The sequence below is a fragment of the Nanorana parkeri genome, unplaced genomic scaffold (assembly GCF_000935625.1).
Source record: "Nanorana parkeri isolate BGI_ZX_2015 unplaced genomic scaffold, ASM93562v1 scaffold286, whole genome shotgun sequence".
NCBI classification, from domain to species: domain Eukaryota; kingdom Metazoa; phylum Chordata; class Amphibia; order Anura; family Dicroglossidae; genus Nanorana; species Nanorana parkeri.
The window spans coordinates 774,475-786,697 of NW_017306554.1; the positions used below are offsets into that span (position 1 = coordinate 774,475).

At 40.9% G+C, this 12,223-nt stretch overlaps 1 protein-coding gene across 1 annotated transcript in view; it reads right to left on the reverse strand.

The window, feature by feature from the left end:
• Positions 1–12,223, reverse strand: part of ISYNA1 (inositol-3-phosphate synthase 1) — a 38,840-nt gene that overhangs the window by 16,455 nt on the left and 10,162 nt on the right. The window contains 4 exon segments of the mRNA XM_018557490.1: positions 4,720–4,913; positions 5,348–5,541; positions 6,542–6,671; positions 7,383–7,544. Coding sequence (XP_018412992.1) covers positions 4,720–4,913; positions 5,348–5,541; positions 6,542–6,671; positions 7,383–7,544 — 680 coding nt within the window.

Consider the following 12,223-nt stretch of genomic DNA (forward strand, 5'->3'; position numbering starts at 1 on the left):
CATACTATATATATACACACACACACACACATTAGAAGATAACTGGATAGATTATAATTATATATGTATACGTATTAGACACATAAGTCTGCATTACCCTGGCAGAATTGGTATGATGTGGGTCATTTCTTAAGAGAACATTAAGAGTGATTGCTCCAAAACATTACATTTAAATCACAAATTAAAGAAATTAAAACAAACCATAGTAATACAGGGGGGAAAAAAGGAAAATGATAAAAAATGGCCCTGTTCATTAGTTTGCATACAGTGAGTTCTTATATTTTGCCCTGTTTATAATCAATGACGGCTTGCAGTCTTTTGTGAAAGTTGAGAATGGACCCCTTTACGTGGGAAAGCTGCCCATTCTGCTTGGTAAAAAGCCTTCAAATCCTATCAATTATTTGGTTGTCTAGCATGTTTGAGATCACCCCAAAATGGCTCAAAGTCGTTAAGCTCAGGAGATAATGATTGAACCTTCAATCTTACACACACACACACACACACACACACACACACACGATCATACTTGATTGCTAAAATTCTCAGCCACTTTAAACCCAATACCCTTGTGTAACAGCTGAAAATGATGTGTTGGTAAGGGATAAGAAGTTCAAAGTCCTGTGCTACATTGCTGATAAACCCTAATCATTGTAAGAGGAAGCACAGACAGATAAGCACGGTATGGTTTCATCTCTCTGAACCAACCCAGTAGCTGCAAACCACAAAAGGGAAATGGGATGAGCTAAACAGCTCATATAGTCCCTTTTTACATCACTCACTACGCAGTGATCAATCTAAAGGGCAACTCATATATATTCAGAAGACATCCCCCCTGTAAGGAGTCATTTGATTGTACTGGGTCCTGCGGACCAACTTACCTGTATACCTGTATACACTTTGAATATATGCTATGTATGTTATATAGTTTTTCCCCTGTTTGAAACGAATAAAACTTTGACTAAAGGGCAACTCAGGATGTTTATTACCTCATACAGCCAACAAATTGCTGTTAGCTTTGCATATTACACAGCTGTCTATACTACACAAATATACCACATGTACCAGCTCAAAGGGGATGATTCGCTTAATATGAAATTCTTCATAAAAGATACAGACCTCTATATTAGGGATGCAGCGATATTGACTTTGATATCAAGTACCGATATTTTTTTCCGTTACTCGCCGATACCAAAAGTCCCATTAAGAAAGCCAGGCGGTGTGTATTAACTTGCTGCCCGGCTTCCCAATTAGCTGGGAAGCCAGCTTCATGCTCCCTCTTCACCAGGAGACGTAGAAGCATGGAGCTGGCTTTCTGGCCAATCAGGAAGCTGGGGGGCGGGTAAAGACTTGCCGCCTGGCTTCCTGATTAGCATTCGACAAATAAGGAAGTTGGGCAGCGAGTCATTACACGCCGCCCGGCAAGCTGCAACCATGCTCCCTCGTCACCAAGTAACGAGGGAGCGTGGCTTCCTGATACCGGAAGTTCTGGTATCAGGATAGGCATAGAGAGCTTTTGGATGAGTACTCACCGAAATAATTGGTATTGGTGCATCCCTAATAATAATAATAATTAAGAAAGCGGTTCCCCCTCACACAGATCCCAAAAGGAAACAACCCTTAATTACCATTAAAGTGTATGTCAGAAAATACCTGTTGATCTATAAAAAGTCTAGCGTGCCCAACCTCTTGTTTCAGCCAACAATGCAGTGCTTTTTCCGGACTGAAATTCCAACCGATGTTGCCAGTCCTGTCTGTCTCACTCAACATGCACATATCTTTATCTTTGCCACCAAAATAATGCTGCTGCCTTGACTCAAGTCTGCCCACACGCTAGCTCTCCGGAGAAGTAGCTCTGGAGGTATGTCCTTGTGTATAGAATCTGAGCTCCCAGAAGCTGCCCTTGCAAGAATTTCAAAAGCCTAGCGATGTCACAGGGAGCAATAAAAGCAACTTCTCTCTACAGAAACAAGGTAAAAGGAGAACATTCCAAGACACGCGCTAGAGGGGAATATGGATGTTTGGGGGGTTAATTTGCACAATGCCTGGACATAAATGTTAACATTTCTAGGGGAACTGGAGTTTATACTTGTCCTATAGAATACATTCATAAAATTTAAATTACATCAAAGTGGAGGAATTATAAAGTTTCCCTAACAGGCGATTTCTAAGGTTGTAAGGAAGAGGACAGCAATAGATGACCAAGTTGAAACTTTAAATGGGTTAGATGCACAGCAATAGGAATTTGTTTTCTAAATTAGACATCTTCAAAAACTATATAGAACATTTCCCAGTCAAAAGGCCACATACAGTGAGCTAATAACTTCCTGTACTCTCTGCCTATGATGTGCTTTTCTCAGTTACAGTTAGGACTGCCATTAGCCCTGCCTAGGTCTCTGTTGACTACAGAATGCCTTTCCCTATTGTTTGAGACAGTGAGGAGCTGTTCTGTAGTCCTCACACACTGTCCTAGGGTGACTACTCTGCTCCTCCATAGATATAGTACAGTGGGGGAGTGTTGTCACCCTAGGACAGGGAGTGTGTTACTGGTAGAATCATCAGCTACAAATATTTATAACAAAACAAAAACGGAGGGGTAGAATAGGAAAAGGAAACCAATGCAACCACCACATTTAAGGACTGGTAAGCTACAATAGAGCACATTTTTTGTTCTTGCATTTAGATACACTTTGAATTCTGCTCTGCTGGGGATACAATAATATTAAGGAACAAAATTCATTCAATAAACATATTTTAAGTAACTACTGCAACTACTACTTTGCATGTATCTTATAATATCATGTACTTATATAGATGTGTGTATGATAGGATATCCACACATGATGTGCAGATCATATTGTGTTCTCTTATCACTTTCACCTGCTGGGAAAAAAAAAAATGGAACAAAAAGGTCACCCTAATAAATACCATATTTACCTGGGCTTTGGACAATTTAGCCCCTTCATGACTGAACTTGTTTTTAGTTTCTGTTTGTAAATGACTGAAGCACTTTTGACATGTTTGCTGTGCGATTCTTCCACGTCAGTAATATACTTTCTTCCAAAGTGCACCCACACATATTATATATTGTTTTTTAGGAGGAGATAGGGAGATTATATATATATATATATATATAGATCCAGATGTTGGATCGGCTGAGTCGAACTCCTTATGCACTTCGGGTCAGCCGAACATGCTAAGCATGTTCGGCTGATCCGAAGCCACACAAAGCAAGCCGATGTACGGCTGAAATCAGCCGTACCAGCCTGAGGTGAATAGCCGAAGAGTGTTCAGCTCACTTCACTTCTGATCGGTCATTCACTCGGCTGCCCTCGGCAGCATAGTGAATAGACCCCTAAGTGTCAGCAACATACTTTGAACATCACTGTCATGAGGGGGGTTTAAAAAAATTAACCCCTTAGGGTGAAAAAAGGATCTGCTGAGTAGCTGCAGATTTTCATTGTTAGGGGTTAACTGCAGGTGCAGACCGGATCAAAACTGCGTCCAATGTATTCCTATGGTATTTTGAGCGCCAGTTCACATCGCAGCGTGCAGATCCAGTGCAGGTAAAAAAACTGCGGCAAGCCCTATTTTACCTGCTCTGGAACGCATCAAAAACGCATGCAAAACGCATGCAAGTGCCTGAAAACCAATGTTAAATTTAAATTTATTTTTTTAACCAAAAACGGCCTGGAACGCATCAAAAACGCAGCACAACCCAATGCACTGCGTGTGCAGAAACCTGACCGGATCTGCTCTGCATTTGGGGTGAACAAGGCTTCAAACTGAAGAACAGCCAATAATAACCTTAGTGACACTGATCCTGCAGAATTTCAGGATCAGATGTCACTAAAGGTTTTCTGATCGTTCCAACAAGGACCAGAAAATATGCACCATTGTTTCAGGAATAGAAACATGTAGCTTATATTTCTATTGCTGAAAATTTAGAGAAAAAAAAAAGCCGGTATACACCAGGATTTCCCGATCTATACCAGCTGTGGGTGAGAGCAGTAAATGCCACTCTGCTTTCACAGTCAGACACCCGATTCCTGAAAAATATAGAAATACTTGGCAACAAACAGATCCGTTTGTGGCCAGGTATATATATTTTTCACTGCCAGTAAATGTAAATACAGATAACACAAAAAGCTACACAATAAAGTGGACTTGGATTCTTAACCCTTGCAGTGGGGCTACCTCTGCATTGCAAGGAGTAAGTGCTCATTTTGGTCTAGCAACAAAAATAACAAATTTATACTTAACTGATCCTCAGTCGATCCATTCAGTCTCTCTACTCCTATGCGCCAGCAATGGTATGTCCCCCGGTGTCCTCATGTCCTATACACAGTGTATTGTACGTGATGACTCACAGGACCTTAGACTTCTGGACAGAGGGGAAGAGAGGCTGGAAGGACTGGTCTAACAGCCAGCCAGCTGCAAGGATCAAGGAGTATAACTTTGTTATTGTTTTGCCTAGATCACAATGAGCACTAACCGTTGGGGATAGCCCCACTGCAAGGGTTGAGAACCTGAGTTTAGTGTCACTTTAAGCAATTAAAAAGCACTTAAAAATGCAAGCAGCAATTTTTTTTACAGTTATGCTATATGAATGGAACATGCAACAAATATAAAAGTAGGCGTTATCCCAATTTTGCTGCAAAAGTGGAAATACACTTTACACTTGACCTGGCCTAACAGTGTTGAAGTGCAGACACCTTTAATGTAGGTGTCAATTTTAAGGATTCGGTCTACATAGCTGTACGCACCTCAATAGCTTTTAGCAAATTATCAGCAGTGTCGTTAATCCCTGGGATCAAATCACAGAAGCGTTCTGTGTTTGCAGTCCACAGCACAATAACCTTGTCTACTCCACTTATTCTTTTGAAATCTTGAATATCTTCACGAATTTTCTGAACCTACAGAAAAAAATTTTTTTTTAATATTATATTTATGTATTATTGATAAGCACAGTACTGGACACAGAAGGGGCACTGTTGAAATTGTGTTTTGGTGCAACCTTCACAGAAACTTGTAAAACCAAATAACCATTTTTTACAATTCTCTACTTTTCATTGTGCTAGAAAAGCCTATACTTAATGGATTTTAGCGGTACAAGAAAAAAGGTGGAGAAAAAAAAACAAAAAAAAAAAAGTTTTAAAATCATGGTAATTATTCATTATTACAAAACACAGGGGGCAACTTCTGAACAATTGAATAATGTATTTACCTTTGTTGTCAATTTTTTTTTTTTTTTAAATACTCACAATTTTCATTTCAGGAATATAAGTTTTACATATAAATTGTGAATTTACTTTTTTCTTAGTACAATGACCATATGTATTTGAACTACCTGTTCTGCTTTAGTGCCATGGATGATATGGTCAGCCCTGTCCTCTTGGTTGGCGGCAATGAACTCGGGAATGTAGACTGAAGGTCTGGGCTTCATCTTTTCCATGAAGGGCCTAAGTTGCTCTTGTAGCTGCCAGTCTAGAACTTCTGCTCGTCTCATGGCTTCAGCCAGATTCAGTGATGAGATATCCCAACCTAAGAAAATGACATGAAAATCAAAATTATAGCACTACCATCTAACCCATCTTATATGCATCACACATTTAATGTAAGTCCTTCTTAACTGTTCAACAAAATAAATTAAGCATGGTTGGGGTGAGGGATATGTTCTCATGTAAAGTATCGCTAAACCCTAGCAATTAATGTCTTATTTGTTCCCCTTTGTTCTGTTAAATACACGATTTAAAGCATTTTATTATCTGTAGAAGTGCAAAAAAAAAACCTGTTCCTGACAGAAATTTAGTGAGCCAACAACTTCCTGTGCTCTATGCCTCTGTTGATGGTTATCAGTTACCACTGTCTATAGTTCTCTGTGAACTAAAGAACACCTTGCACTCATGTTATGGGGAATATAGTGATGTTCTTTAGTCCTGTCCTCAGACTAAAGAACTGATCGTTCTAGATCTATGGAGGAGCAGTGAGCACTGAAATAAATCGATAACTGCCTGGAACATTTGCCTAGCACAGGGTGAGGATTTTATTTCTATAGCACTAACATTTTTATGCAGCACTTTGCATAGTCCTTGCCCTCAAGGAGCTTACAATCAATGGTCCCAATCTCATATGTATACATACAGGGATGATTTAGACAGGAGCCAATGCACCTTCATTAAAATGTAATTACAGATTTGTTATAATTAAAAAAAGAAAAAAATGCTATGAAGCAAAACCCAAATTAAATGTATATTTAAATTGCTACTTGCTTCAGTGTTGAAATTCTCACTTGCACAGGCATCTTGATCGTTCACATGACTTCCACATATCTGCAAACATATGCACCTAACACTTTTTTTTCCTTTTCTTTTTTCATTAAAAAAAGGTTTAAGATAGCAAAGCTGAAAAAAAATAAGGGAATTGTGTTCTATGTGCTCACAGTATATGTGGAAGGGGTATTTTACAGTAGCAGTTAGCTACAAATTGATCAAGCTGCTTCCCATTTTCACTTTAAAGACATGGATTCCTAATCAAATCTCACCATCAAAGACAATATCATTAGGATGGACCATGGGAAGGAGATCACGAAAAGGTATAGAGATATCGCCATCAGGTCCACTACCCAGACAGACCGTTGAGGATTGAAACAAGGAACCATAATAGTTGGCAACCTGAAACAATAAAAGCAACCTGTGATATGTTATCTATACAAAAGGTGTATTACACTGCAACAAACTCAATAGCCCTGTGTAAAATGAGATAATCTTATCTCTGGTAAAGTTTATAAGGGGCCAAATGTAAAGATGTCAGAAGGGTCACACTAAGGGTTGGCCTTAGCTTACACAACACCCTTGAGCGTTGTTTCAAGTAAATATGTTACAACTGAGCTTATGCAAGAATCAATGAGACTGTCACAGGTCGGCTCAGTAGATCGGGAGGTGAGCGAACACATACAGGCGTTCGCTCACCTCTGGATTCCCCCCTCCGATCCGCCAGTGCTGACTGGCGGAACGGACGGGGGAGTAGGCGGGTACAGCTGGCTCTGCCTCTAGATAGGCAGAGCCAGCTGTCAGGTGTCAATTTTCAGGATCCACTTCAGCTGCGGTGTCTCAGTATACCGCGAGCAGCAGCTCGCGGTATACTGCGGCGTATCAGTATACCGCGAGCTACAGCTCGCGGTATACTGCGGCATATCAGTATACCGCGAGCTACAGCTCGCAGCATACTGAGCCTAGCGTGACGGGAGGACGCTAGTTTGTGTCCTCCTGTTACCCTAAGGAGAACTATGGGGAAAAGCCTTAACCCCATAGTTCTCCTTTAAGAGTTTTACTTATCACTGTATTTTAGCTTTTCTTATTTTGTCTGAGCTTAACAATATTTACCTTCTTCCCCGATTTGGTCATCCATGAAAGACCCATTTGATTGGCCAACACTGCTGCTGTAACGGTTGTTCCATTATTTCCACCCCAGCCAACCAGCATTACTCCAAGTTTCGACACTTTCCTCTCTGTCCTGAAAGTAAACTTGGTGGAACATGGTTTAACCTATAGAAATAAAATTTTAGGTAAGAACATGGTTTTATTTATAGATACACATGAACAGATTTGTTGGTACCCTTACAGCTCACTGAAACAATGCTTTAATCCTCTTGAAGTCATGAAGTAAAAATAAATTGTGTCATGTATGCCTGCAAGTCTTTGGTATGTCACAGAGTAAAGCAAAGAAAGTGTGAAAAGAGACAAGTTATTGCTTCTTCTAAAAAGACATTCTAAACTGGCCTGAACAGATTTGTCAGTACCCCTAGAAAAGATTTTAAATAACTGGATCATAGTGATATTTCACACTAATTGTTTTCAGTAATTAGTATCACATATGTCTTCAATGTCAGCCTATCCAAATGGAGAAAAGAGGTCACTCTGCTGTTTGGTACCATTGTGCACACAACACTGAACATAGAGCAGGAAAAAAAAAAAAAAAAAGGGAGAGAGTTGTCTGAGATCAGGAAGAAAATTATACACCTGCAAGTCAAAATGTAAAGGCTATAAGAAGGACCAAACACCAAGCAACTTGACGTTCCCGTGACTACAGCTGCAAATATTAAGTGCCCGCATCTTCCCCGCTGTGTGCATGCTCGACATAAGCCAATCATTGGCACTGTGCATGCAGGTACTTGCACACTCACCCAGTGGTTAGCTACTGGAAGCTGCCTGGAGGCAGCAATTACGCACAGTATGTTGCCATATGACAATCCTTGCAGTTTGGAGAGCATCATAGAGGGCAAATTAAAAAAAATATACAAGACAAGAAATTAAAGGTTTAAAAAAAAAAAAGGGAGTCGTTTTTACCTGGGATACAAATGTAATCTATATTTAGATAGTCATTCTGCAAAGAGGCTTGCCCCTGTAGGGCAGGCAACCTTGGCTCTCCAGCTGTGTTGAAACTACAAATCCCATAAGACATTGCAAGCCACAGGCATGGCTCCCAGAGGCAGAAGCATGATGAGATTTTTAGTTTCAGCACAGCTGGAGAGCCAAGGTTGCCTACCCCTGCTCTAGAGACACATGGAAATCCACAAAGGCATTTCTAATGTTCATGGTATAAATGGGGGACCACAAGCCCATGAACTGCACATCTTGAGCAGAGTTCCAGGGTGCAGGGTATGAAAAACCTCCTTCCCATTTCATAAAACAAATAGCAAGCTAGTACCACTCTGATGGCATTCTCCACATCAAGCTATATTGAGGATAGGAGAATATGCCATTTAACGGTGCAGACTGCAAAGACGCAGCTCACCATGTGACGGGCACCACTCAGACAACAGTTGTAGATCTTCTGTCCATGCCCACTGTAGGGGCGCATTAGGTTCTCTGAAAGGCCAAATGTCTCATCTGTCACAAATCACATATGGCAGCCTTGGCTGCATGGTACCAGGCAAAATATTTCTAGGTGGGACCCTTAGACATCCTTGATTCAACCTACATCTCATTGCAGACTCCACAAATATGCAGGAGTCACCTGAATTCCCATAGGCCCCAGTATCAATGTAAACAGACTGAAGGTGGCCATTCACCAGAGAATGCAAGCTAGAAGCCAACTGGTTGCTATGGGCAACTGGAACACTTAAGTTTAAAATACTCTTAGTTAATTCTACCCTATATCCATATAATATATAGGAACAGTTGAGTATATAAAAACACATGTACATTAAAGGATGGGCAACCTTGGCACTCAACAGTTGTAGAACTACAATCCCAAGAGGCATTGCAAGATTATGACATCCACAGAAATGACTCCCAAGAGGCAAATTTGTAGTTTTACCACAGCTGGAGTGCCAAACATTACCTAACCCTGGTACTGTATATACACTCAACTGTACAATATAGTGCACTATGAACACAAGATGGATACATACATATAGGTTGCATTCAAATTATGATTACAACATCCTTAAGTATGACCAGTAATCGCTCCTCAGTGGACACTCTTCTGCATGTGGGTATCGAAACGTGAGCACATGTGTAGCCTAAAAGTGCACTTGTGCCCAGACTATGGACATTAAAGCATGTCTAAACCAAAAAGAAACGTGTAATACTGTATATTGCAGCATACCAATACTTAGATGTGGTGGCCACTTTTTTTTCCCCCCTCGACCAGTAAGTTTTATTTTTTAAGCTTCCTTTAACAGACCAAGCTGTTCAGCACAAGCAGCAGATAGAAGGTTGAGACAAATGATTTAACACTGGCAAGGGTGCTTACCATGGTCAGATTTTATTCATTTAGGTAAAACTCTTATCCCAAAAGGAAAATGGTTAGTGTAACTGCTTAAACAGCGTTAGCCGGAGTTTAGATTTAATGCTTTAGACCAGTGCATCTAAATCTGCAAAAGCATTCAACTTGTGTGACAATGCTGCTGTCCAAGGGTGGCTTTGTTGCTCCTCCATAGAGTGTAGCCACCATAAGACAGGAGATGTGTTACTGGCCGGATCAGCAGGTGAAAATAAAGGAAAAACCTAAAGAAAAACTAATGCAGCTACCATATATAAAGACTTGTAAGCTGCAATATATTACATTTGTTTTTGGATTTAGGTACACTATAGTGTTTACAAATTCTTAACAAGCAGTAAAAGAGCTTTGCAATAAGCCATCCCAGACCTCTCTAGCTGCATGTACGGTGAAGTAAATCATTCTTAAAAATCCTCAAAGATCACAAAAAAAACTCAAAAGTGGGGGTTCAGTCGGTTTCTAGCAGTTTAAAGCGTATGTAAACTTTAACAATGCTCTACTCCAGTTTGCTCCCTTTTGGCCTACTAAATATACCATTTGAAAGACAAAAAAAGATGGTAAGCGCACTACTGTAATGGTAACAGTTGATGGTATGGGGTGTGCGGGCTTCTAAAGCCGGGAGAGGGACCCTGTACATTGGGACGAAAATAAAGAAGCGCTACTACCCACAATTTTAAATACTTAATAAGTCACTTTATAAATTAATTGGAGTGTGATACAGGAGAAGCATATGTGCAGGATTAGGAAGAGGTGACTCACTGTTTGATGGACGTGGCGAGTCCCTGCTAGTGTAGAATAGAGGATGATGACGACGACTTGTAGTAACGATCCGCTCCTGTGACTAGAGCGCAGGGAAGAGTACAGCTGGCTGGAGGTGGCATCACATAGCCATGTCTGAGAATGGGCTGAGCACTAATTGTATTGGTGCTGTCGGGTGCCGTGAGGACTCAGCTGGCCAGGCCGGGTCCTGTCGGCTGTGAAAACTAAGAGGCAAAGAAGCCGCTCTGCGGCAATTCTTCCACTGTCAGCAAACAGTGAGTGGTGGATGTTCTTGGGAGCGAGCAGGGGGCTGGTCAGCAGAACAGTCCGTCTCGCTAAATGGTGAGGGGTATCAGGCGGCTTATTTATTGCTACAGCCGACAGGACCCAGGCCGGCACCCGACTGCACCAATACAATTAGTGCTCAGCCCATTCTCAGACACGGCTATATGATGCCACCTCCAGCCAGCTGTACTCTTCCCTGCGCTCTAGTCACATGAGCCGATCGGGAGTACAAGTTGTCATCATCAGCTATTCTCCACTAGCAGAGACCCACCCCATCCAAACAGTGAGTCACCTCTTCCTAATCCTGCACATATGCTTCTCTTGTATCACAGTACATTTAAATTTATAAACTGACTTAAGTATTTAAAATTGTGGGTAGTAATGCTTCTATATTTTCGTCCTATCTAAATATACCATTTAAAGTTTTTGTTTGTTACATCTGTTCGATAAGTGCAAAAAATACCTGTTGATTTTTCCAGAAAACGTGTGAGCTGATAACTCCCTGTGCTCTCTGCCTGTGCACAAGGAGTGGTTGTGGAGTTGAGGAAGGAGATAAGGTGGGCTTATAGATATTTGCCATTATAGATATTTGGAAGCTGCAAGCTTCAGTGCAGAACCCCTTATCCTCGCTTAATTTTTTTTTGGAGAGTCACTACCCAGGAACAAAATCTTTATCAGGAATCCAAACACACTACTAGCAGCAAGGTTGTTTAGGTAAATAAAACACTAAGCAGTGCAACAAAGATAGAGATGACACTCCTGGAGCCAGATAGTGCAAATGAAATAAGCAGTAGCAGTTCACATACTGCTACCCCCCTAAATAAAACCTTTATTACTAAAGCTTCTGAAAAGCTAGATTCCTGGGCTTTTCGATCAATACATTTTGAGCTACTACTCTTGGAAAAGCAAGCAAGCAAGCCATCGGCAGGCTTCAGCAGATTTTGGTGAACACTTCCAATGGTGCTGATTTGTGCAAAAGGTCTTCCAAAGTTTTCTAAAAGAAAACTAAATCATGGCTCCCAATAAGTTCTGTATTTGGAAAGGTCCACTCAATGGCTTACTACCGTATCACTGCAACTTTACACTCCCAATTTTTTATCCTGGCAGATTCAACCAGAACAACCATTGCATAGACAGTCTGCTATGACGGGAGATGCTCCAGACAACTAAAATAAAACACTACTTAGCCAGTACATGGCATGTTTGGTGCCTAAACATTATAAACGATCTCCTCTCTGACCATTGCCCCACACATGTAATCTAAATAAGTTACACAGCACACGCACAGCACAGCACCATCTGTGAAAAATAAATATGTAAACTAGGGCTCCCATTTGTGATGGGTGACCACAGTGGCATATCCATAGGGAAAGGGCTTTCTGAGAGAAAGCCCTTT